Raw genomic sequence first — 27,148 nt, forward strand, 5'->3', positions numbered from 1 at the left:
GACCCAGCGATCAAACCCAGGTCTGCTGTGTTGGAGGCAGACGCTTTAACCTCTGAGCCACCAGGGAAGCTGGCAAAGCAGGAGACCCAGGTTCAATTCCTGGGTCGGGAAGATCCCCTGGAGAAGAAAATGGCAACCCACTCCAGTACTCGACTGAAAAGCCTAAAGAATCTCATGGACAGAGAAGCCTGGTGGGCTACCGTCCATGGGGTCACAGTCAGACATGACTGAGCAACTAACACTTTCACTTTTACTAGTGATGCTGTAACACTTAGCTATCTCCCTGAGACAGACCAGGACCTGGGACCCTTAGTTGCGGTGCTTGCACCTGGACACATCTCTCCTCCAGCAACAAAATACAAAGAAACTGTATGGGACTAAAAATAACCATGTGTATGCTCAGTTGGGGGCAAATTCTGGACCCAAAAGATACAAAGAGACCAACAAATCCACTGTCACTTTTGAAGAGCCTGGAGCCAAAACAGGGGGTCAGGAGCAAAAGCAGGGCACTGAGCATATCCCCTGCCCACACCACCACCTAAGAGACGGGCAAGCCACTCCTCCAGCCCAAACCCTGGACACACCCATACCCTGTACCCTTACCCCACACTTAAGGACCCAGGGCGTGAGCAAGGGAATCTGCTGTTTGTGCTCACCCCCCACTCCAGCAGCAGGGACCCCAATAAAACTTTGCCTGAATTTCCTCTCTGGCCTCCAGTCAATTTCTAGTTATTGGGGAGGGCCAAGAACTCTGGTCAGTAACATCCTCTCCACCCCCCAACCCCCACCCTACCCCATGCACCCATTGTTGATTGGGTTAAGGGCATAAGAAAGAAGCCTGGGTGCAAGGTTATTCTTTCCAATCCCTCATCACAGAAATCATGCCAATCAGCCAGGTGAATAGAGGTCCTTTTTTTTTTTAAAAAAAACAAACCTTTATGGGTTAAAAAAAAAAAAAAAACAACCATCTTAAGTATTGTACGATATAAGCACTGTCTCTAATACAAATCACGGTCGCGGGGAAGAGCAGACACACCCTCCGCTTGGGTCACACAATAGGCGGTAAAGCATTTGTGTTCTTGGGGGAGGACTTTTTGTTCTGTTGTCCCGCGGAGGTCTTGGACTCCACGAGCCCAACAGCCGCCTCTGGCTTTCTGGAAGCTTCTGCCAGATGAGGCAGCTGGATCACCTCGGCCGTGTGCTGGCCAGAGCCTCCCTGATTGCCTGGATTCTCATCCTGTTCGGTGGCGCCATCTTTGATTTTGTCTTTAGCCTCTGCTGGGAGGACCACATCTGCCAAGGAGAAGACAGCGGGAACAAGTAAGTGTTCAAATGTGAGTTATGTTCTAACTGTCCAACAGGTTCTAAATCACTTCTGGGAAACCCTGGTGGTAACGATACAAAAACGGTTCACTGGTAAAGCACATTCTACGTGCAAGACATCCTTCTAAGCATGCGTGCTCAGTCACTGAGTCCTGTCTGACTCTTTGCAACCTCTCGGACTGTAGCCCGCCAAGTTCCTCTGTCCATGGGATTCTTCAGGCAAGAATACTGGAGTGGGATGCCATGCCCTTCTCCAGGGGATCTTCCTGACCCAGGGATCAAACCCGGGTCTCCTGCATCTCCTGCAGGTGGGTTCTTTACCACTGAGCCTCAGGGGAAGCCCATCATTCTAGGCTCTTGACAGTCACTGATTCCTTCACTCTTTCCTGCAGCTAGACAGAATCAGCCTTACTCTCATTCTCATAAATGGAGAAACTGAGGAACAGAGAGGTTAAGTAAATTGCCCAAGGGCTCACTCCCAGTGAGTGGTGGGGCCAGAATTTATCCCAGATATCCTGACTCCAGTGATCAAGTACATAACCCTGAGGTTATATTGCAGATAAAAGATATTTGCATAATTTTGTAATCTGTCTGGTAAAAATTCAAAAGGTAATTATAGGGTACGCACAAGAGGACAGATTGAAAGAAAAGGAGAGGAAAGAGAATTGAAGATAGGAGCAAAATGGAAATTCCTAATGATGAGAGGGGATTAAAAAGGAGAACCTAGCCACAACCAAGTTTCCTGAAAGAGGAAAATTCCCAAATGAAGAAATGGCAGGCCAGGACTGCCACTGGAGGTCCAGTGGTTAGGACTTTGCCTTCCAGTGCAGGGGCTGTGGGTTAGATTCCTGGTTGGAGAGCTAGGATCCCGCATGCCTCGCAGCCAAAATTCAAAACATAAAAAAAAAAAAAGCAGAAGCAAGCAATGTTGTAACAAATTCAATAAAGACAATAAGTGGTCCATATCAAAAATCTTAAAAAAAAAAAAAAAGAAAGGAATGTCTGGCTGGTGGTGAGGAAACCAGAGTAATTAACCAAGGCTGAGCTCAGAGAAATTGACATGTGGTCCTCCAGAGCCACCTGACTACCTGGGATTATGAAGACAGAATGGGCTATTCGAGAGGCTGTACCTTTTTTGCCAGAGTGATGCTGTACTTGAACCTTGTCCTTCCTGGATTCAGAGGGGAAACAGAGACTCATTTTCCTCAAGGTCTGAAGCCTGGGCCGAGCTTTGAGGTTCCGAGGCTCATGAATCCAAGCATGCTTGAGCGCCTGGTCAGGGGTCATGCGAAGAGAGGGCTCCCAGCTACACACCAACAAAGCCCAGGACCGGTTAGGGCTCTAGTTCCCTTTTTAATAATGAAATACTCTCAAAGACCCCAATAAAGAACTTAAATAAAATATAAAGATGGTTCATTTTTACAGAACCCATTTAAGCAATGTTGTAACTCAGAGATATCACAGAACAGAGATTATGACATACACTGTTAAAGTGTGTGTGTGTGTGTGTGTGTGTGACTGACTCTTTGTGACCCCATGGACTGTAGCCTACCAGGCTCCTCTGTCCATGGAGTCCTCCAGGCAAGAATACTGGAGTGGGTTGCCATGCCCTCCTCCAGGGGATCGTCCTGACCCAAGGACTGAACCCAGGTCTCCTGCATTGCAGGCGGATTCTTTACTGCTGAGCCACCAGGGAAGCCCTCATTTTGAAGTACCTGGAAGCAACAAGTAGAAGTGATCTTTTTAGAAAATGTGTATGACAAGCCAAGGAAAATCTCAGGGCCCAAGTCTTCCAGAGTTCCTAACAATTCCCTTACAAGAAAGAGTATACAACATCTAAACCAATGGACTTCAGGATTTAATATACTAAGAACACCAAAATGAAAAGATACTTAATTGCTATTCCCAAACTTTGGAATTTGCACCTCCAAACACATCACAAAGAAAATTAAAGAATGCTAGAATATTAAGATTGTAAGGGGGACTTGGTGATAATCCAAACTTCTAATGTAGTAACAAAATATATTTGACAGAATACCCACCACAGAGTCATCTTGCCTTTCTTGAGTAATTTTAGTGACAAGGCACTAACTCACAGAACTAGCTATTCTAACTTTTAAATACTCCAGTTCTTTAAAAGTTCTTCATTTTGCTTGAGCCAAGATCCACTTCTCAGGAACCTTTTCTTATATTCTTTAAAGTTCTTTTTCAATTTTTATTTTTGTGGCCGCACCACCCAGCATGTGAAATCTTAGTTCCCTAAACAGGGATTGAACCTGAACACTGTGCACGGGAAGCGAAGAGTCCTGACCACTGGACCACCAGGGAAGTCTCAACCTCTTTAAAAATAGTGACAATAGGCATCTTTCCTAGGGTCCTGTAATTAAGACTCCACATTCCCAATGCAAGGGGCCTGGGTTCGATCCCCGGTCCATCCCTAGAGCCCGCATGTCACAACTGAAAGATCCTGCATGGTCTATGAAGATCAAAGATCCCACGTGCCACAACTAAGACCAGAACAGCCAAGTAAGTAAAAAAAATTTTTTTTTAATAGTGACAATAGCTAGTACTTTCTAAATACCTTCTAAACTAGGTCCTGTTCTAAAATGATTTGTGTGCTGTTTTTTTTTTCTATGACTTGACTGAAGTACAGAAGTACCTACTTTCTAAGGTTCAAAATATGCCTAAAGATACTAAAAAACTGTACATATTAAATGTTTTCTAGCTCACCCTTTCCCTAATTCCCTCATATGAGAGGATTTAGATTATAAATCCTAGGGGAATGGGTGGGTAGGGCGCTGCTGCTGCTAAGTCACTTCAGTCGTGTCCGACTCTGTACGACCCCAGAGACGGCAGCCCACCAGGCTCCCCCGTCCCTGGGATTCTCCAGGCAAGAACACTGGAGTGGGTTGCCATTTCCTTCTCCAATGCATGAAAGTGAAAAGTGAAAGTGAAGTCGCTCAGTCGTGTCCAACTCTTAGCGACCCCATGGACTGCAGCCCATCAGGCTCCTCCGTCCCTGGGATTTTCCAGGCAAGAGTACTGGAGTGGGGTGCCATTGCCTTCTCTGGGGAGGGCGCTAAAACCAGCTTATATTGGGTGTGGATTCAAACAGTCCCAACAGGCTCTGTGAAGACCTTGGCTTCAGTTCATGAAGCAGGAGACACGGAGGACGTGCCTACAACCTCGCTGCCAGACAGTCAGGCCAAGGAAACAGGAAAGCTCAACCCACACACTGTGTACTCCAGGGCAATCACTTAACCCCACTGAGTGTCAGCCTCTGCGTCTCAAAACAGAACAAGTCATCTGCCCCACTGATCACACAGGACGATGGGCGGGTGGATGCAGTCTGATCAGGCAATGGATGGGGAAGCACCCTGTAAATCCTGAAGCTCTATGGTCTGTGTTCATTGCGCTGTCATCAACTGCCTCCCAGACTTTCACCCGCAGACGTGTGGGAAAGGACAGAGCTGAAGAGGAAGCCCCAGAGTCAAAGACACCCTGACAAACTCACACCAAGCACCGCCTGAGGAAGTCCAGGAAGCTGGTGTCGCAGGTTTTCAGCAACACGGTGAGATCCTTGGAATCCGGGTATCTCTTTTTCCCCCTGTTGTTGGTTATATTTTTAGGAAAACCTTTGGAATCTTTAGAGATACAACATTCTGTGTTTAGTTCCAGGGGTAAATATGCACTGATCACATCACAGCTGTTCGCTTGACCGGGCTGCTTCTTGGCGTGGTCTCTGCAGCCTTCCCCTGCTCCATCCCACACTGCCCCCCTCCCCCAGAACCCTCACACAAACACATCCCGAAGCCCCAGCCAGTGTGAAATAACCACATGTAAACCAATCCAATGAACACAATTTACAAACAACGTTTCCTACTACTCCATATGTTCTGAGCCTCCTTCCCACCACCTCCTCCCAGAATCAATTAAACGATTTCAATGATTTAACCTCAACCAATGCAAAATAATGATTATGATGATAATAATGATGATGATAATAATAATAAAATAATAAAACATTTAAAAGTAAATATGAAAAGAGAAACATTCAGCTCTGAGCAAAAAGGATACTGTCCATTCTTGGTTTATCTCTGCCCCTGTTCCTTCCTTCACTTACCCCAAAATGTGAGAATTTGGGACATCCATGGAGAATAACAAGAAAGTCATTTTAGGAGAAGGCATTTGCTCTTAGAACTCATGTACAAACCACATGAGGAAATTAATTTCTTTTTTTTTTTTACAGTCATGTGAACATTTTGTCCATAATTGCAATGATCTAACTTGGCTGGTGACTTAAGACACAGCTTAGAATGCCTTTCTTCAGCCATTTCCACCGTTTTTAAAGCCCTCACCAAATGTATGATCTGTCATTGCTGAAAAGCAGCCCTGGAGACAGCTCCAAAGGTGAGAACACCTAGTGCGGTGCTTTGCAGGTGAGACCACTCACTTGGACATCCACCAGTGAGCGCGTTCAGAAAGATCACCGTGTATGCTCATACCTTACAAACACGCATGCAAAAGGGTGGATATATAGAAACACGGACTTCCCTGGTGCCTCAGAAAGTAAAGCCTCTGTCTACAATGCGGTAGACCCGGGTTCGAGCCCTGGGTTGGGAAGATCCTCTGGAGAAGGAAATGGCAATCCACTCCAGTACTATTGCCTGGAAAATCCCATGGACAGAGGAGCCTGGCAGGCTGCAGTCTATGGGGTCGCAAAGAGTCGGACACGACTGAGCGACTTCACTTTATATAAACACACACACACACAATTGACACATTCCATGGAATCCTCACAAAAACTCAGTGGGGTTCATACAATGAAAGGCACACAATGAAGTGCTTCCAGCTATGCAATCCATGCAATCTCAGTGTATCCAACAGAACACCTGCTCTTTGTATTGAATTCCAGGAAGAGCCCACAAATGTGTGTTTGTGTGTATACACACGTGGGTATCTCTATGTGTTTCTACAGATACAAATGGGCTGGGGGTACTGCGTAGGGCATGGGTCTTGTTTTTGTTGTTGTCCAGTTGCTCAGTGGTGTCTGACTTTGTGACCCTATGGACTGCAGCACACCAGGCTTCCCTGTCCTTCACCATCTTATGGAGTTTGCTCAAACTCACATCCATTGAGTTGGTGATGCCATCCTACCATCTCATCAAATCCCCACTTTCCTTTTGACTGTGGCACCAGGTTCCCACCTTATCCTATGCTGTCTTTTCACAGATTATCAAAGAAGAATCAGAATCACGGGCTTAGAACAACACAAACCCTACAGTCACCCTTATGTAACTGCTTTTCTTGTACAAGTTTTCCCCACCTCTCTCTTCTCCATTGCCTCATTTTCCTCCCCACCTCCTTCTTGCTTGCCTGGACCACCTACATCTCTTGCTATCCTTGAAGCAACATCACTTTGCTCCTAATTAGAGATATTAACTTGGAGTGGCTGGGGCGGTCGAGGACCTGGTGACATCCCGAGAGACGAGAACTGAATTTGGCAGTGTTTCCCAAATTCGCCTCATCCTAAGCTGCTGTAACAACATACAGACTCCTGACCCCCATCTCAAAGCCACCACATCATAGGAGGATGATGGGAATTAGCACTATTCCCAAGAACCCAGATGATTCTCATAGTCAGATAAAGTTTGGGAAGCATAGAAGAAGATGAGGCTCCCAATAAAGTCCTTTCTTGTGCGGGAAGGGAAGATGCATGATGCTGCTACCAAAACCACGTTGCTCATTCTGAAGCCTGGTGCTGATGGTAAAAGTCAGGTTCCCGATGAAACGGACATGTGTGAGCCTTTGCTCTCCTCTTGCCAAAATGCCCTCTATTCCCTTCCTTCTGATTCCCCCAAATACAATCTCCTGACTTCAGGGTTGTAGGCTTGAGAGGTGAGTCTCCCCACAATGTCTTTGTCAAGCAGGTGGGAACAGCACGAGCCTACTCATCTTTCCCTAAAATCCTTTGACATTCAAAAGGCTGAGAAAAGTGGTGAAGGGGAAAAGTATATTTGGCGTCAAACAACCAGTTCTGTCGTTCTGAAGTTACACCAGTGAGTCAGCCAGCCCTTCTTTCAAAGAAGGTATGCTCTCATCAGACCACTTTCAAAGAAGCTCTAGCCTGTGGGCACTTCCCTAAGCAGCCGGGACACCAACACTGACCCTACTCAGAGAGGCAGTCTTTACGCCTCTGGCCATGACTACATGCTGACGTTTAAAAGATGTAGTCATTGGGATGGCTCAGGACCAACCAATCAGAGTGGACGACAGCTTTGGTATTGGAGGGGGATCCTGGAGGACTCTTTCTTGCCAGACCTTAAACTTTTAGTTTCTAGCTCATGGGCTCCCCAGGAGTGCTGGGAGAGATGCCAGAGAACCTGTGGCTGTGGCAGGGGCTCAGGGCCATGGCTTTTTCACCAAATGATATAGAAATAGACTACATTTTAACCGCCCACATGGCTGAACCAATATACATGGACTGATCATTGATATGACTGCAATCTTTTTGTCCAGGAGGATCCCCCAGGGCAGTTTGTTTTGACTGTGCTATTAATGGGACAAGATGTGTTATTCAGATGGCGGGGAGTCCCTTCAAGGAGCCGTCTTCCCTCACACCTGGCTTTGCTCCTCTTGGCTGTCATTAGGGCCACTACGGCTTTTGCTCCATGGGCATCCCTTAGGAAAGGGACTGCAGACCTGGGACTGGCTTCACCTTCTGGTTCAGAGTGGCCCAGAAGCCCTGCCTCAGTTGCACCTCGTTCATTCATCTGTCTGTCCCGCACAGCATGACTTGGCTGGAAGGGCAGAGAAGCCTAAAATCCAGAGCCTGGGAACTATGACGGGGGGGGGCAGCCTAGGGACCATGGATAAGGCTGAATTCCAGCAATTAGACAGATGTCCTGTGCATAACTGACAAGCCATCGCATATCCACAGCAAAACTGTACTGACAGCCCTTGCTTATCCATTTTATAGCAAAGTCACAGTGAACCTGGAACAGTAAGGGCCTGGGCAATTAAGAAAATTTCAGCAGGAAAGAATAGGGCTCCATTAATGATGAAATGGAATGATGGAATTTTCCGCTGTTCTTGCGAGGACTCTTCTGCTCTTTGATTTCCCTTCACAGTGCATCATGTGAGCGGGCAGGCAAGCTGCTAGGGGAGGTGGGGAGAGTTTATAAAAGAGGGCAGAGTTCTAATCTTTGAGGGTTTGAGACCCGCTGATGGGTCTTCTAAGCAGGAACCTGGTCACTCTCAGGCACCTGCCAAGACCTCATTCCTGGTATGACTTCCCCACCCACCTCCATCACACACCTGGTACCATTCTCAGCATCTTTTCACTTTTCTGAATGAAACCTCTAAGCACAGCCTGCCCTTTGGGGTGGGGCCAGAGGAAGAGCATCGCATGGGGTGTCTTCGAAGGCTAGGGAATCTTATCATTCACCGTGGTAAAAAGAGAGTCAGACCCGGGACTCACCAAAGAACATCTGTCTCCTGGAGGCCGTCTGGATGAAGCGGGATGGTGGCAGGCCCAGCACCTGCAATAAGGGCAAAGTGGTGGATTCACACTCCTGGGGTCAGACTCGCCAAGACTGTTGGAAGCGGGTGGGACTTTGGTCAAACTGGTTTCTCCAGACAAGGACCCAAGATATGAAGTTAATACGGCTTCCCTGGTGGCTCAGCGGTAAAGAATCGGCCTGCCAATGCAGGAGACGCAGGTTTGATCTCTGGGTCAGGTAGATTTCCTGGAGGAGGAAGTGACAACCCACTCCAATATGCTTGTCTGAGAAATCTCGTGGACAGAGAAGCCTGGTGGGCTAGAGTTCATGGGGATGCAAAGGGTCAGACAGGACTGAGTGAGTAAACGACAAACAGCTTCATGAAGGGATGACCTCAAGCGAGTGGTGGAGCAGTACCACAGCCTGAGGCTCGACTCCTAATCCAGGGCCGTTCCAGTATCCTGAGAATCGATCGGCATTGCCCATGTTACCCTAAACAGGCATCAGCACTAGCCAGGTGGGCACTCAATGTGGCTACCAGCTCTCACTGCCAGAGCGAGTAAACCAGTGCAGCTGTGCACCAGCCGTGAATGAAGGAGTGACACCTCCCAGCTCAGAGCATCAAAGGAAAGGGGAGGAAAAGCAGATGGAAACCACCAGATGGACATCAGACCACAGGATGACCTTCTGAAAAGAAAAGAGCAGCGTCTGCCTGGTCACCTTATTTTCACAGCAACCTACAGGGCTGCACAGAGAGAAACGAGGGGTGTCCCCATCAGCCCTGGGTTCCTGGCTTTCCAGCCTGGTTCCCAGCCATGTCCCTTCCCTTGTGCTCCTCAGCTTGAGATCAAGAGGAAGCTGAATCAGTTCTGGGGCAGTGGGAACCTCCACTTGGATCTGTTGCCCCTTCCCCAATTCTCCTGGGAATTGGAAGATGATTGGCTCAGGGATGCTTCATTAAATCATCCATCATCAGCCTCAGAAGCCATGGACTCTGGTCCCCTCACTTTACAGAGACCCAGAGCACAGAAGTGAATTGTCAAAGAGACAGAGGAGTAGCTTCCAGGTTTACTGATTTCCAGGGTAGTGTTCATCCCACCGTGGCTATCATCATAGCACCAATACCTAAAACATTTGAATACTCTATTATTAGTTTTAACCATGAGATGAATCTGTATATTAATTCTCAAGGCTATATGTGTCTTTCCAACTATCTTTAAGAAAATCTAGAAAATACAAATTTGGAATGGATGGATAGATAAACAGGTAGACAGTGAGAAATTAGCTATACCTTTGTTCACAGTCAAAATATCACTGGGAAAATCCTAAATGTGAAATTTTCACTTTTGGGGATTACTTTTTCCTGTGCTGTCTAACTTGGCTTCATAGTGAAAAGAAAAATTAAGTGTTAGTCGCTCAGTTGTGTCTGAATCTTTGCAACCCCATGGATTATAGCCCACCAGGTTCCTCTGTCGTCTAATTTGGCTTCATAATAAGATACCTTTAAGTAAGAGAATAGCAGGCATAATACATGATTATATGAGAGTCTTGGTGAAACCTTTTCATTGGGAGATATTCTTCCCAGAAAGTTAAGATGATAACTAATGACTGAACAGTATGTAGATTTTGTTGGGTATTGTGTCAATCTGGTTTTTAGATTCTTTTGAATATATAGGAAAGTTGTTTAGTTGCTAAGTTGTGGCCAACTCTTTTCCAACCCCATGGACTGTAGTCCACCAGGCTCCTCTGTCTATGGGATTCTCCAGGCAAGAATACCGGAGTGGGTTGCTATTTCTTCCTCCAGGGGATCTTCCTGATCCAAGGATCAAACTTGTATTTCCCATGACCCTGCATTGACAGGAGGAATTTTTTTTTTTTTTTAACTACTGAGCCACCTGGAAAGCCTGGAAAGACTGCTATACCAGTCTTATTTTAAACATCATGATTCATAATATGCTGGAAATTACATCCTTTGCAACCAGTTAAATTTCTGATAAAAATGTTAGATGTCAACTCAAACGTGTACATAATTTCAAAACACCCAACCCTCCCCTGTTAACAGATGCTGGCCACCACTCTACAGCGAGCCAGATGCCACTTGGTGTCTGAGAACAGAAGTTACCCGCCCTGAGGGTGTCGGCTGGAAGGCAGCCCGGCCCCCTCACCTCCATGATGCAGGCCAGCTGCTCCACCTCGTTCTCCCCGGGGAACAGTGGGTAGCCCGTGTACAGCTCGGCCATGATGCAACCCAGGCTCCACATGTCAATGGCCATGTTGTATGGATGGCCCAGGATCACCTCTGGGGATCGGTAGAACCGGCTCTGGATGTAGGTGTAGACTGCATGGGAGAGAAGAGAAAGCTCACATGGAAACCTCCCAGAGCACACAGCACCACATATCTGCAGCACTCATGACTCATCTATCATTCAGTCACTCTGTCTGACTCTTTGCGACCTCATGGACTGCAGCACACCAGGCTCCCTGTCCTTCACCATCTCCTGGAGTTTGCCCAAACTCATGGCCATTGAGTCGGTGATGCCATCCAACCATCTCATCCTCTGTCATCCCCGTCTCCTTGTGCCTTCCACCTTTCCCAGCATCAGAGTCTTTTTCAGTGAGCCGGCTCTTTGAATCAGGTGGTCAAAGTATTTGAGCTTCCGCATCAGTCTTTCCAATGAATATTCAGGGTTGATTTACTCTAAGATTGACTGGTTTGATCTCACTGTGCTCCAAAGGACTCTCAAGAGTCTTGTCTAGCACCGCAGTTCGAAAGCATGACTTATGAGTCCATCCCATATCTTCTCATCACATCATCACAGCAGCCTGATTATCATGAGGGGTTGTTATCCTCAAGTTGTTGATAAAGAGCTCTAAAGAAGGCATTGTTCTAAGGAAGTAAATTTGTCAGGCAAGCTTTTTAAATGATCTCTTATTGGAGTATAGCTGCTTTACAATGTTGAGACAGTCTCTGCTGCACGGCGAAGTAGAGCAGCTATGATGTGATTGTTCAGTCGCCCAGTCATGTCCCATTCTTTGAGACCCCGTGGACTGCAGCATGCCAGGCCTCTCTGTCCCTCACCATCTCCTGAAGTTTGCTCAAGTGTATGTCCATGTGAATCAGCTATACATATGCATATATCCCCTCTCGTTTGGATTTCCTTCCCATGTAGGTCACCACAGAGCCCTGAGAAGAGCTCCTTGTACCATACAGTAGGTTCTCATCAGTTATCTGTTTTACGCCTAGTATCAATAGTTTATACGTGTCAGTCCCAAACTCCCAATTCATCCCATCGCCTTCCCTCTTGCAGAGTGAAGTAACTCAGAAAGAGACAAATAAGTACCGTATATTAACGTGTATATGTGGACTCTAGAAAAATGGGATGGGTGACCTTATTTGCAAAGTAGAAACAGAGACACAGATGTACAGGACAAACATATGGATCCCAAGACGAGCGTTTAAAAAAGAAAGCGTAAGGCAAATGTAAAGCTAAGTTTTCCAACTGTTTGATTAACCTGGGGTAGACATGCTCTCAAAATACTGCAATTTGGCAAGGGAAGAGGTGTATAAGAACCGAAAAAGTAGCATGCAAAATGCATAATTTTAACATGCATATTCAATATATTATGTGCACTGTGTTGTATAATGTAAAGTATAGAAAGAAAAGCTTAACAAAATCTCAGCAGAGGAGGATGTATGAAAGGTAGTACTGTAGGCAGCCTAGACTTTATAGTTGAGAAGACTGAGTGAGGCAAAGGACTGGGACATTACAGTTTTTTGCAAATGCTGTTAATTGGTTACCTAGATGGGAGCAGGGCAGGGCTTTTGTAGTCACTTCACTCTGTGTGTGTGTTTTCTGGCATGTGGGATCTTTGTTCCATGACCAGGGAACAAATCCAGCCCCTACAGGCAGGTTCTTAACCTCTGGACTACAGAGGAAGTCCAGTCACTTCTCTATTGTTTGAACCAGTTACAGTAAGGATGTAATAATTTTTGTAATTTAAAACAAAGTGACGATCTAACGAAAACGACTTTTATGCCCTGTCTGCTTCCAAAGTGGACTTGAGGCACTTTGCAATCGAAGTACAAATGGACGGGAAAGTAGAGGGAAGGGGTGAGGGTGGGGATGAATGCACTAGCTGAAGGGGATCGAGAAGTACCAAGTTCTAAAAGGAATAAGCCGCAGGATGTAATATACAGCATATGGAATACGATCAATAATATTGCAATAATTTTTATGCAGACAAATGGTTACTACTAGACTTATCACGGTGATCATTTCGTATACATGGGCAAAAGTCAAATTAGTATGCTGTACACCTGAATCTAACTTATACTGAAGGTCAAATGTACCTCAATGAAAAATAAGTCAATTAGAGAGAAAAATTAAAAGTAAATCTAATGGATACTCACATGATGCTTCCATGTGTCAGGCACTGTTCCAAGTGATTTATATGGATTAACTCTTTGAATCCTTACAACTACCCTACAACAGTTCTAATTTTATTTTCGTTGTTTTCAACTGGAGTCTAATTCTTTTACAGCACTGTGTTAGTTTCTGCTGTAGAACGTGAATCAGCCATATGTATGCATATATCCCCTCCCTCCTGAACCTCTCTCTCGCTCATGTGCCCCACCGCACCCTCTAGGTCATCACAGAGCACTGGGCCGGGCTCCCGGTGCCGTACAGCAGCTTCCCACTAGCTCTCCATTTTACACATAAGAGGGTATATGTGTCAGAGCTACTCCCCCAGTTCGTCCCACCTCTCCTTCCCCTGCTGTGTCCACAAGTTTGTTCTCTACATCTATATTCCTGCCCTGCAAACAGGTTCGTCACTATCGTTTTTCTAGATTCTGTGTTTATGGGTTATTACATGATATTTGCTTTTCTCTTCCTGACTTACTTCACTCTGTATGACAGGCTCTGGGTCCACCCACATCACTACAAATGACTCAGTTTTGTTCCCTTTATATGGCTGTGTAATATTCCATTGTATACAGGTACCACATCTTCTTTATCCATTCCTCTGCTGATGGACTATTAGGTAGAAGCAGGAATTATTATCATACCCACTTTAAAATGAGGAAACTGAGGCATACAGAGATTCAGTAAATTCCCAAGGTCACTCAACTGCAGGTGGCAGAGCTGGGATTTGAACTCAAACAGTTCTAACTGAGCATCCATTCTTTCTACTGTTTTGAGGTTAAAATAAAGATCAAGGGAAGTCAGAAAACATAAAAGTGGGAAAAAACACCTAGAAACCAAGGGTAAGATCGTTACAAGTTCAGTTCTGAGCATCTTGGCAGCCAAGATAAGTCTTAAGTAATGGGTTACAGAGAGTTCATCTCCAAGGAGGGTGAGCATATTCTTTCTTTCTGGGAGAAATAATGTTTTCTAGGTGGAATTTATTATGGCTTCCATACATAAACAATAAAGGACTGGCGTCTCCAAAAATGGTTTTGGAGAATATTCAGAAACATCCATTTAATAGTCTTTCCTTCAGCTTCAGGGGACTTCCTCTGACTTGCCCTGCCCCCATGAAGGCTAGTTCCAAAGCCCCTTTCATATGCCTTAGCTCAGTCCATATATATACTTCTCATCCTTGCACACATCCTTGTACACATCTTCCTGTCTCCTCCATTGGGCAGTAAGCCTGCAGAGGACAGGAAATGCTCATTTCTGGTTGCTGATACTCTATAGAGGAGGAGGGCATTGCAACCCACTCCAGTATTCTTGGATGAAAAATCCCTGTGGACAGAGAAGCCTGGTGGGCTACAGTCCATGGGGTCACAAAGTTGGACACGACTGAGGAGACTTGGCACACAGCACATGCCTTAGACAGCGACTGACACACAGCAGACACTCAGCAGACGCCTGTGCAATGCGCATGCTCTTGACATCAACAAACCTGGCAAAAGCCAAAAGAGAAGACTCAAGCCAAGTCCAGTGACAGCCAAAAGATTCGTCCAGGTTTCTCAGTAAGATGTCATGGAAACACAAGAAAGAACTTTTTGGCCAATCAACACTCTAGGGCAGCTTTCTAGATTCCAGCTTAAAATAAATATATATATATATATATTTTGTTTTTGTGACTATATACATATATAATATATATAACATATAAATATATTACATTTATATAATATAATAACCTGGAGAATCTAGGGCTGTGAACCCCAAACTTTAGAATGGCTGTGTTTTCTAAAGTACAGCCTCCCAGGTGCTGTCCCAGAAATCTCGATTTGGGACAGCTGGGGCCTTCAGAAGCTGTCGTTTAGCAGAGACCCAGTGCTCTCTGGACCCCAAAGATAATTTGGATAAAGGTCTTTGGATAATTCCAGAGTCACAGAGTATAAAAGCAGCAGAGCAGCCTTACCGTATTTGAACCACCCTTCGCATTTTACAGATGAGCAAACTTAGGCTCAGAGACGTGAACTAGCTTGGTTCAAAATCAAACCAGCAACTGTGATGGCTGAGCCCAGAGGAGAACCCAGGTGACCTCGTGTGGGAACTGTTTGTTTCAGGAAAGGAGAGAAGAGCACTGGGGAAATTCGGACAAAGCAACTGCCATGGCCCTACCTTTCTGGTGTTCATAACAGCTTGATCCAAAGTCAATGACTTTAACAGAGACTTGGCCTTTCTGGTACAACACGATATTCTCCTAGAGGGAAGACAGACACAGGTCGAGTTTTAACAATGTTGGCTGAGGCACGCTATTTACCTAACTGTCCACCAATCTTCTGGAACCTCCTTTGCCAGGGTCCAGCCCCGGTGGATCCAAGGAATTCGAAGCGGGGACAGCGTTGGCGAGGAGAAACTTATTTATTTATTAATATAGAAATATGAGTAGATTAGGAAGAAATAGTATAGTAGGAAATTTAGGTGGAGAAAAGGAGGCTGAATAACTTGGTTTACGTGGAAAACCAATAAAACCTCGAGACAAGAGGTTTGCACCATCTACGCTAGGCCACCGGTGCCCACTTGAATATCGGGGGGGGGGGGTGTGCCCCGCCTTGGGCTCTCCCTCGTGTGGATCTTAAAAGCCAGGACAAGTAAGTAGACATGGCGAGCCTCCCTGCCCCAGATGGGAATTCAGCCGAAAAAGGGAAGAAAAGAACGACATGGGGAAGCCCAGCATCGGTGCAAGACTCCGAAGACTCCACTTTCAAAATCAGCTTATATACCCCAAGTTGTACATAATGAAATAGTGGAATATGCAGAGTTATGCAGGGGCAGCAGTCCTGACCCTCACTGAGACCAGGCTTTCTTTTTGCATATCTTCCCGTATACAAAAGGTCTCAGGTGGTTTACATTATCTTCTGGCCAAGAGGCCTGTTAACATTCTTATGGCTCTCTTCCTGGATAATTGTCTATCACCCAGAAAACTCCTTTTCCCTAGAAGTGTTTTTTCTTTACTCTGCATCACCCTCAAAGTACTAAATAAAGTTGCATTCCTGTAGAACAAAGGTGCAGTGGGTTATAACAAGGAAAGTACTTAACTCAAAGATCTAATGTTGCTAATGCCAGGTCTACTACCTGTTTTTCTATATACCAACTATCTCTACAAATAAAAGATATGAAAATTTGGCAGCAAGTATTGGCTCAACAAATGAAACCTTTAATCAGTCCTATTCTAATGATTTTGACTCCTTGGAAGCCCCTACATTTCTTGGATGTTTTAAGCTTCCTGTGCCTCCCGCGGTCAGGAGGCCTCAAACAATCACATGTGCAGCTGTACGAGTCCTGCATGCAGGCTAGAAAGCCATCAGAGGGGTTTTTGGATTGAAACAGTCGTATTATGCCCAGGAGATTTATTATCTAAAAGCTCTAATTTTTTCCAGAAAAAGGTGGTGGGGGGACAGCCCCCTGTTAATGACAGAAGAGTAGGTGGAAAGCATAACACAGTAAAGCAGGCAGACTCTGGTCTTGGGGGATGGATGCTCAGGAAATTCCAGGGGGAACCCCTGAAGCCTGATCACGTCCTTGCGTTTTGTCAGGCTTCCTTCCGCATGACCTTGTCATGGGCGGGATTCCTCACGCTGGCCCCCGGCACTCCTTCAAGTGGGCTCCTCCCACATCTCCAACCCCACCCCGGTCTCCCTCCTCTGACTTCTGCTTCCAGGGTTGCATCTCTTGTCTGGCCCCAATATTTCCTGATCTCCAGTATTCCTTTTGCATCCATACTGACTCTTTACTGATATAAACGGTGTGACTCCTGAAGATGGTGAGTTTCTTTTTATCTCCTTGGTACCTGGTTCCATGCCTTGCTTGCATAAGGCCTTAGAAATATCACTGGCTGGGACTTCCCTGGTGGTCCAATGGTTAAGAATCTGCCTGGCAGCGCAGGGGACACAGGTTCAATCCCTGGTACGGGAAGATTCTACATGCCGCAGGGTAACTAAACCCATGCGCCACAACTGCCAAGCCTGTGCTCCATGCTTCGCAACAAGAGCAGTCACTGCAATGAGAAGCCTGCGCTCACCACAACTAGAGAAAGTCTGTGCAGCAATGAAGACTCAGTGCAGCCAAAAATAATAAATTAATTAAAAAAGAAAGAAAAAGAAATATCATTGCCTGAATTGGATGCTTCCATTAAGTGCCCCAGCAACATACTGGTATGACAATTGAGGACCAAAACAGAAACAAAAAATCCCCCACGGCAATTTGTTCGGAGTTGGGACTGTTGGGACCGTTGTGCTGACTTTGCAGACACTGTGAAGCCAGGTGTTCCAACAGAATCCTGGATGAGAAGGCAGAGCACTGGGCTCTCCTCTCAGAACATGAGCATGGCCCACCTGGGGCTGGAAGGTTAGAGTCCTAATCGTATTTCCAGGAATCTCAATGTCAGATGACTCGAGGGATAGGATGCGTGAGGCCGTCTCAGCTCACTGATACTAACCACTAAGTCCACAGGAATAACTGCCTGATTCTTGAACCCACACTCACCAACCTCTCCTGCGTGTATGTCTGCTTTCCTATTGAGCATGTATACTCCTGTCCACTCGACCTACTGCTCAAGCAAATCCATTTGCTCATATCTCAGCTATCACCTGTCTTGTGAGTTCCTGGCTGAGAGTCAGTCCCCTAAGCCCAAAGACCACGGTCCCTTTGGAGGTGCAGAGTGGAGAATTAGGAACTTGGATGTGGAGAATAAATCAGTGTACCACTGTCATTGTTGGGGCTCCACCAGTCAGCGCCAAGAGAACATCTCTATCTTGACAATTTCTAATTAATAGAAGTATCCCAGATCTGGCTCAGTGATAAAGAATCTGCCTGCCAAGCCAAGAAACTTGGGTTCAATCCCTGGGTCAGGAAGATCCCCTGGAGAAGGAAATGGCAACTCACTCTAGTATTTATGCCTGGAGAATCCCATGAACAGAGGAGCCTGGCAGGCTACAGTCCATGGGATCACAAAGAGTCGGACATGACTGAGCACACACAGGACCAACTCAGAGGACAGGGTGGATTTAGGACATCCACCTCCCTGCCTGACACATGTCTCTGAGTAACACCTCCCCCCCCAGGGCTCAGTCATCCGGGTCCCGTCTGCCTTGATGACACCACATCTCTTTATCTCCCAGTACCCCTGTCTTGTCCTTGCTACATCTCACGTGGTTTACATAACCTGCAAACACTTGGCCTCCATCCTGGAGCCCTTCTCAGTTACCACTGGGGATGGGTACTGGGCAAAGCCTTTCTGAGGGTGGAAACCAGCTCCCCGACAGGACAGAGGCTGTACTCACGGGCTTGAGGTCACAGTGAATGATCTTCTCCATGTAGAGCATCTGCAAACACTTCAGGACAGAGAGGGTGAAGCGCCGAACAATGGAGAGACTGAAGCCTTGGAAACTGTTGTTCTTCATCAACTCGTACAAGTTGATGCTGGGACAGAGGGAGAGAAAGCGACATGAAGCAGTGTAGAAGGTATATGATGGCGAGTCTGAACTGGCAACATCAATCCCCTTATCACCTGGTTGCCCTCTGGCAGTGACAAGACTAGGAGGTGGGGCTTTCGTGTCCTATAAACTTGACTTTTCTGTTGACTAACAGGCTGTATATTATCACCCTGCTTATTTAACTTCTATGCAGAGTACATTATGAGAAACGCTGGACTGGAAGAGCACAAGCTGGAATCAAGATTGCTTGGAGAAATATCAATAACCTCAGATATGAGGATGACACCACCCTTATGGCAGAAAGTGAAGAGGAGCTAAAAAGCCTCTTGATGAAAGTGAAAGAGGAGAGTGAAAAAGTTGGCTTAAAGCTCAACGTTCAGAAAATGATCATGGCATCGAGTCCTATCACTTCATGGGAAATAGATGGGGAAACAGTAGAAACAGTGTCAGACTTTATTTTTGGGGGCTCCCAAATCACTGCAGATGGTGACTGCAGCCATTAAATTAAAAGATGCTTACTCCTTGGAAGAAAAGTTATGACCAACCTAGATAGTATATTCAAAAGCAGAGACATTACTTTGCCAACTAAGGTCTGCCTAGTCAAGGCTATGGTTTTTCCAGTGGTCATGTATGGATGTGAGAGTTGGACTGTGAAGAAGGCTGAGCAGCGAAGAATTGATGCGTTTGAACTGCGGTGTTGGAGAAGACTCTTGAGAGTCACTTGGACTGCAAGGAGATCCAACCAGTCCATTCTGAAGGAGATCAACCCTGGGATTTCTTTGGAAGGAATGATGCTAAAGCTGAAGCTCCAGTACTTTGGCCACCTCACGCGAAGAGTTGAGTCACTGAAAAAGACTCTGATGCTGGGAGGGATTGGGGGCAGGAGGAGAAGGGGACGACCGAGGATTAGATGGCTGGATGGCATCACGGACTCGATGGATGTGAGTCTTGGTGAACTCCGGGAGATGGTGATGGACAGGGAGGCCTGGCGTGCTGCGATTCATGGGGTCACAAAGAACTGGACACGACTGAGTGACTGAACTGAACTGAACAGTTGATTCGGGTTTCCCTGGTGGCTCAGAGGTTAAAGCGTCTGACTCCAGTGCAGGAGACCCGGGTTCGATCCCTGGGTCGGGAAGATCCCCTGGAGAAGGAAATGGCAACCCACTCCAGTATTCTTGCCTGGAGAATCTCATGGACAGAGGAGCCTGGCAGGCTACAGTCCACGGGGTCGCAAAGAGTTGGACACGATGGAGAGACTTCACTTTCACTTTCAAGGTAACATTTAAATGTGCTGGCCTCTCGGATGTTTGTTTCTTACATGCAGGATCCTTTAATCATTTTGCTGCACAGGTGTGTGTGTTAAGAGGTTAGTATATCAAACTTCTGATAAATTCACGGTTCTTCAGCCCCTTGAGAAGGATCCAGGGAGCCCTCCAGTTACTCAACCAAGTGACCAACCCTGCTCACACAGAATAAATCTGTCTAAAGACAGCAACTTCCTGATAGATGAGGGGACAAGGGAGTGGGCAGACAGGGCCTGAAGGAGGAGCCCTACCCCGTCTAAATGAGCCTGCCTGCCTGGTCCCACCTCTCGCCTTTCAGAAAGGACTGAGGGCTGGCTCTTGCCAGATAAAAGAAATATAGAATATTTATATATAAGGAATTATATATATATAAAAGAATTCTTAGTGTGTGTCAGTTCAGTTCAGTTCAGTTCAGTCACTCAGTCGTGTCTGACTCTTTAAGACCCCATGAATGGCAGCATCACCAACTCCTGGAGTTCACTCAGACTCACATCCATCAAGTCAGTGATGCCATCCAGCCATCTCATCCTCTGTTGTCCCCTTCTCCTCCTGCCCCCAATCCCTCCCAGCATCACAGTCTTTTCCAATGAGTCAACTCTTTGCATGAGGTGGCCAAAGTACTGGAGTTTCAGCTTCAGCATCATTCCCTCCAAAGAAATCCCAGGGCTGATCTCCTTCAGAATGGACTGGTTGGATCTCCTTGCAATCCAAGGGACTCTCAAGAGTCTTCTCCAACACTACAGTTCAAAAGCATCAATTCTTCGGTGCTCAGCTTTCTTCACAGTCCAACTCTCACATCCATACATGACCACTGGAAAAACCATAGCCTTGACTAGACGGACCTTTGTTGGCAATGTAATGTCTCTGCTTTTCAATATGCTATCTAGGTTGGTCATAACTTTTCTTCCAAAGAGTAAGCATCTTTTAATTTCATGGCTGCAGTCACCATCTGCAGTGATTTTGGAGCCCAAAAAAATAAAGTCTGACACTGTTTCCACTGTTTCCCCATCTATTTCCCATGAAGTGATGGGACCAGATGCCATGATCTTCGTTTTCTGAATGTTTAGCTTTAAGCCAACTTTTTCACTCTCCACTTTCACATATATAGATATACATACAGGAATCTTATAGCTCTCTCTCTATATATAGAATATATATAGAATATTATACAGAGAGAGAATATATACTGAATCCTATAGAGTCCTGCTATATTAAGTGAAATACGCTGACCTGTAAATGTTGAAAGCTAACATAAAGCTGTTTAACCAGAAAGGCTTGTGTGCGGGTGGCCAGTTCATGGGTGCTTAGTCGCTGAGTCGTGTCTGACTCTGTGCGACCCCATGGACTGTAAGTAGCCTGCCAGGCTCCTCTGTCCATGGGATTCTCCAGGCAAGGATACTGGAGTGGGTTGCCATGCCCTTCTGCAGGGGATTTTCCCCACCCAGGGCTCGAACTTGCATCTCCTGCATCTTCTGCACTGCAGAATGATTCTTTACCCCTAAGCCACAGGGGAAGCCCCTCCACCCCATAGATAGTCACATACAGACAAGTCTAGAGCTCTGACCTCCAAGGCTCCCTTTGGTCACTTACGCAACTTATCAACACAAAGTGAACTAAAGAGAGGAAGCAGCTGACCCCAGGAGTTCAAAGGTGATGCAGAGGTGATTGCGGAAGTAGAAAAAGTCCTTCATGTGCACCACATTGTAGGTGTTGTCTTTGTCCTTCCGTCTGAGAGCTTCCAGGATCTTCAGCTCCACCAGGGCCTGGTGGTGAAATCTGGAGATGTTGGGGAGTGGTGGGGAGGGTGGGGGTGGGGAGAGGAGACACGCTGTCGCATCAGCTACAGCAGGTGACCCCTTTCTCAGTCCTCCCCATCACGTGCACAGGACAGGAGGTGCTAAACCCTCTAGACTCTTGCCTCCTCTCTGCGCCATCATGGAATCCAACAGATAGAGAGGGAAAGAGGGAAAGAAAAGGAAAAGCAGAGAAAAAAAGCAGAGACAGGAAGGGCTGGCGTCAAGGAGCAGCTGATGTCACACAGAGTGAAGAAAGCCAGAAAGAGAAAAACAAGTATCGTATATTAACACGTATATAGGCAATCTAGAAAAATTATACTGAGGAACCTATTTGCAGGGTAGCGATAGTGACGCAGACATAGAGTACAGACTTGTGGATACAGCGGGAGAAGGAGAGGGTGGGGTGAATTGAGAGAGTAGCATTGAAACATACATACCGTATGTAAAACAGATAGCTAGTGGGAAGTTGCTATATAACAGAAGGAGCTCAACTTGGCGCTCTGTGACAACCTGGAGGGGTGGGATGGGCTGGGGAGTGGGAGGCAGGTTCAAGAGGGAGGGGATATATGTATATTTATGGGCAATTCACATTGCTGTATCGCAGAAACGTACACAACAGTTAATTAAAAATACAATTTAAAAAGAGAAGGGGCCAAAATCACGCAGCCCTTCCTCCACAGCTGCTGCCTTCCACCAAGCCAGAGGGAGGGGACATATGTATACTTATGGGCGATTCACATTGCTGTATCGCAGAAACATACACAACAGTTAATTAAAAATAAAATTTAAAAAGAGAAGGGGCCAAAATCACGCAGCCCTTCCTCCACAGCTGCTGCCTTCCACCAAAGCCACACCTCGTTTTGTTCCTGATGATTTTCAAGGCCACCAATTCATTGTTTTTATGATCCAAGCACTTGGCCACCTGTCCAAAGGACCCTTTTCCAATTATCTCCAGAACCTCATAGCGGTAGGCGATGTGGTCGTGTAGGACCTGCAGAAATCAGGTAGGGGTGAGGGAGGAAACCATGGTTTCCAGGTCAGTAGGCGTTTGTGCATTTTGTGTACATATCATCAGTGTGGCGGTGTTATAACTATTCACTTGCATGTCATCATTCACACTGATTGTGTTGACTTGAGGCCAAGGGCCAGGTCCTATTCATTTCTGATAGCTCCCTCTGTATTTCAGGAGTCCAGCAGGTGCCCAAGCATACAATAGGCTCTCAGTAAATAGGTGTTCCATGAACACTTGCTGACAAAATAAATGTGGAAGTACAGCTGTGTTGGGGATGTAGCTCTGTGCACTGCATACTGTGCATTTGCTGAAACACAAAGAGGATGGAGATTCTGAGCATACAGAAAGCAAACATCCTTCCTCTGCCCCGTGGTGCTCTAAGAGTTGAGATGGAGGAACTAGGTTGCAGTGAATTAACATCCCTGGGGAACTTCTCAGAGACTCTAGAACCTGGTGGGAGGGAGATGAGAGGAAGGAGAAGTTGACAGCCTCTGGCTGAACTGAAGGTAAGGTTTAGAGCAGAGATTCTTAACCAATGGCCCATGAATAATCCCTGCCCTTGAAATTTTGTGTATGTGCAGTCTCCTCTGGGATAATGATTTTATAACTTTTATCAGATTTCAAAAGAGATCCTTGACCTAAAAATGCTGAGAACCAGAGCTCTAGACCAGTAGTCCCCAACCTTTCTGGCACCAGGGATCGGTCTCATGGAAGATAGTTTTCCACAGACCGAGGCGAGGGGAGATGGTTTGGGGATGATTCAAGTGTGTTACATTTGTTGTGCACTTTACTTCTATTATTACATCAGCTCCACCTCAGATCATCAGGCATTAATTAGATCCTGGAGGTTGGGGACCCCTGTTCTAGACAGATGTGTGCCAGAAACTAAATCCTTGCTTCTCAAGGTCTGGTCCAAGGACCAGCCACGTGGGCATCCCCCGGAAGGTTTTTAGAAAGGTAAAGTCTCAGGCTCCACCCCAGACCTGCTGGCTAGGAATTTTCATTGGTAATGAGACTCCCAGGTGATCTGTGCACACCAGAAAGCTTGGGAAACACAGCCCTGAATGCGATTAAGAAAATCCACTTCTTTTATAAAATCATCAAAGATCAATTGTGTCTCCTAATCTAAGAGGAAGTGTCTGGAGGAGGAATTTCCCAGCAGTCTGCAGGGCTAGCGGACTAAGCATTACCCATCTGGACATCCTCAAGGTAGAGAGGAACATCTTGTAGCCTCCACACGCCCCCTGCAGACTGGGGAAGAGGCAGCAACCCTGGGCACAGAGACAGGGAAAAGTTTCCGGCACCTTTAGGAAACTGAAGGGAGCACTGTGCACGAGGGGACAGTGGGAAAATGTTTTTTGTCTGTTTGCAGGAAATGACCTCCATTATAAAACAGAAAAAGGTGCATGGGCTTGTATGGAGGAAACAAACAAAAAAAGGGAATCTTAGAAAGATTGCATTTTAGTCCATGGTCTGGCCTTCCCAATGGGTCCAGGCGGCACTGGAGAGGAACCTGGGAAAGGGAGAATTCATCCAGGATGCAAACCTGTCACCTCTAATACTCTTGAAAATCAATATTCTGTGAACAGAGTGTTTTGTGTACTAACTGCATGTTTCTCCCCGTTTTTATACCTGGTATTTCTTTGATTTTAGCACCAAACAGAATCCTTCAGGACACCCAGAATTTCAGATACATTGGCACCAAATGCTGTAATATACCCCACTCTCTTTTCCTTTCCAGACTATCTCTTGTCCCTAAGCCCCAAACCCCAAAGCCAGTTTCCACAAACCCCTGCCCCATCACCTTCATGTAGGAGCCGTGTTCATCATCAAAACTTGTCTTGCTGAATTTTTCCGGAGCCATGTGGAGCTTCTCGGCTTCCAGACCCAAGAACCACAGTTCTGTGTAGCCCAGGATCTCGCTTTGCTCATAAGAAGACAGCTGCTTCTTAAAAAACGTTAGGGCCTCTGTGTGAAAAATACTGCAGATGTTAGTTAAGATGCGGTGATGTGACGATGTGCCCAGGTTTAGACTAGAGCATCCTTTCCTATTCATGAGCCAGATGGCTCTTTCCTCAACAAGGTGGCTAAGAACCTCACTAAGGACCATACATCCTGGATCTCACAGGATCCAAGTGGAACAAGGATGGATGTGTCAAAGTGTAGTACTGATTTCAACCAACCAGGAAGAAAATACACCAGAAGGGTAGGGAGGGGGATTTCCCTGGTGGTCCAGCAGTTAAGACTTCACCTTCCACTGCTGGGGTGCAGGTTCTATCCCTGATCAGGCAGCTAAGATTCCACATGCCTCACAGCCAAAAAAACCCAGAACATAAAACAGAAGCAATATTGTAACACATTCAATAAACACTTAAACAAATAAGGAAGCCGAGGGAAGATTTAGTCCCCAAAGAGCTATGGGTGCAGCAGCGTGGGTAGAAGATTCCAGGAGTCAGCATTGTGTCAACAGAAGTGTATAGTTAAGGCAGAAATCACCCAAGTTCATCTGGCATTGGGCCACACCAAGTCTATCCTGAGAGAGTTCGCAAACAACGATGCCTTCTAGGGAGCAGGCAGGTGGCATAAATTCGACTTTCAAGTCCAGGAGGTCTTCCTGCTCAAATCTGCAGAGAGCCAGGAGGTCTCAGTCTGGGAAGGGATGTGTGTTGTATCTAATCTGCTATACTGGCCACACTGCATCGGGGGCCGGTGTCTGGTCTGGGGCAGACGGGGTGGGATTCAAACTTTAAGAGAGACTGTGAGGGGCTTCCCTGTCATGCTTCCACTGCAGGGGGGATGGGGTTCAATCCCTGGTCACAGAATTCAGATTCCATATGCCAACTGATCCCAAAGCAGATATTAGGTAAAACCAACAGAGCTGAAGCATCAGCTACAATGATGCAAAGCAATACAAAAATACAGCCGCTTGGAAACAAACTCTCTCCCCTAAATCTTGGATCAATGTGAAATCAAATGTGTAATTACAGAATGTTTGGAAGAAAAATATATGAGTATTTCATATTAAAACAAAGCAATTTGGTGGCATTAAATTGTGTCATATTAAAAAAGAGAGAGAAACAGTGTTAAGAGCAGGTGAACCAGGATGAGGAATGAGGTGGGGGGACATCACGTTCTTTGACAAACTGCTGAAGAGTCAGAGAAGGAACTTCACGAGGAAATGAAGATGTGTGTGAGACCGGGCCTATACATGAAGCGCCCAAGTTATCTCTGCTCTTTGTTCTTAATAAACTCACCCCCTTCTGAAATGCTCTGTGTCTGGAAATTCTTTTCCAACCCTCGCTCAGACTGCCCTGATGTATTCAGTTGGCAAAAAAGTTGGTGTTTTTCCATAACCTCATAGAGGAAAACCCGACCTAATTCTCTGGCCAACCCAGTACCAGCACAGTAAGTGACAAGGCCCGGCTGGATGTCGTGACCACCCCGCCCCAGCCTGCCGCTGCCCCAGAGCCACACCTGCCGCTGTCAGAGGCACCTTGTGTTTGTGCTTCTTCGGCGGCTTCTCCTCTGCTTTGGTGTCTTGGGTTTTCACGTTCAAAGGGAAGACCGTCTCAGAAGGCTTGAGCTCAGAAGACTGCTGACGGTGAGCTGGACTCTCCTGTTCAGGGAAAGACACTCGCAATCAAGGACTCTCTGGGCCATTCTGGGTGTCCTAAACTATGGTCCTGACCAAGAATAGCCCTAGCTAGCCAGACTCTGTTTTTTCTCTCCAGGGAGAAAAATGGTGATTGCAAGACAGTAGGGGGACTTGCCCGGTGGTCCAGCGGTTAAGAATCTGCCTGCCAACGCAGGGGATGAGGGTTCGATCCCTAATCTGGGAAGGTCCCACATGCCGCAGAGCCTGTGCTCTATAGCCCTGGAGCCACGGCTGCTGACGCCAGTGCACTCAGAGCCTGTGCCTCGCGACAGAAGAAGCCACTGCAACGAGAAGACGGAGCCCCACAAGGAAGAGCAGCCCCAGCTTGCCACAACTGAAAAAAGCCCTTGCACAGCACTGAAAACCCAGCACAACCAAAAAATTAATTAAAAAGAAGTGACAGTAGGTTTTCACCATCTTTCTCTCCAAGGAAGGACCCATCTGACTCTCCATATTCCCCGTGAAACTCCTGTACATTACAGTTTGCAGCGGACAACCCCAGGGACATCTTCCTGCAGGAAGGATGGGAATGGTTCTTTTCTACTGACCTGGAGAAGGCCAGTTCCTAACTAGATACAGTGACCTGCCCAAGGGCACAAACACTTGAACATCGGTGCGTATAACAGCTCTTTAACTCGGCACTTCCTCACGTGATCTC

At 46.4% G+C, this 27,148-nt stretch overlaps 1 protein-coding gene across 1 annotated transcript in view; it reads right to left on the reverse strand.

Moving 5' to 3' along the window:
- Window positions 1-1,048: 1,048 nt before the first annotated feature.
- DYRK4 (dual specificity tyrosine phosphorylation regulated kinase 4) overlaps window positions 1,049-27,148 on the reverse strand; it is a 50,174-nt gene continuing 24,074 nt past the window's right edge. The window contains exons 5-15 of the mRNA XM_068971528.1: window positions 26,310-26,451; window positions 24,640-24,803; window positions 22,678-22,814; window positions 21,663-21,803; window positions 18,568-18,706; window positions 15,404-15,485; window positions 10,991-11,163; window positions 8,804-8,864; window positions 4,838-4,967; window positions 2,454-2,629; window positions 1,049-1,293 (exon numbers count right to left, since the gene is read on the reverse strand). Of these exons, the coding sequence (XP_068827629.1) occupies window positions 1,049-1,293; window positions 2,454-2,629; window positions 4,838-4,967; window positions 8,804-8,864; window positions 10,991-11,163; window positions 15,404-15,485; window positions 18,568-18,706; window positions 21,663-21,803; window positions 22,678-22,814; window positions 24,640-24,803; window positions 26,310-26,451 (1,590 nt within the window). The remainder of the gene's footprint in view (window positions 1,294-2,453; window positions 2,630-4,837; window positions 4,968-8,803; window positions 8,865-10,990; window positions 11,164-15,403; window positions 15,486-18,567; window positions 18,707-21,662; window positions 21,804-22,677; window positions 22,815-24,639; window positions 24,804-26,309; window positions 26,452-27,148) is intronic.

This window comes from Capricornis sumatraensis, chromosome 4 (genome assembly GCF_032405125.1).
Source record: "Capricornis sumatraensis isolate serow.1 chromosome 4, serow.2, whole genome shotgun sequence".
NCBI lineage: Eukaryota > Metazoa > Chordata > Mammalia > Artiodactyla > Bovidae > Capricornis > Capricornis sumatraensis.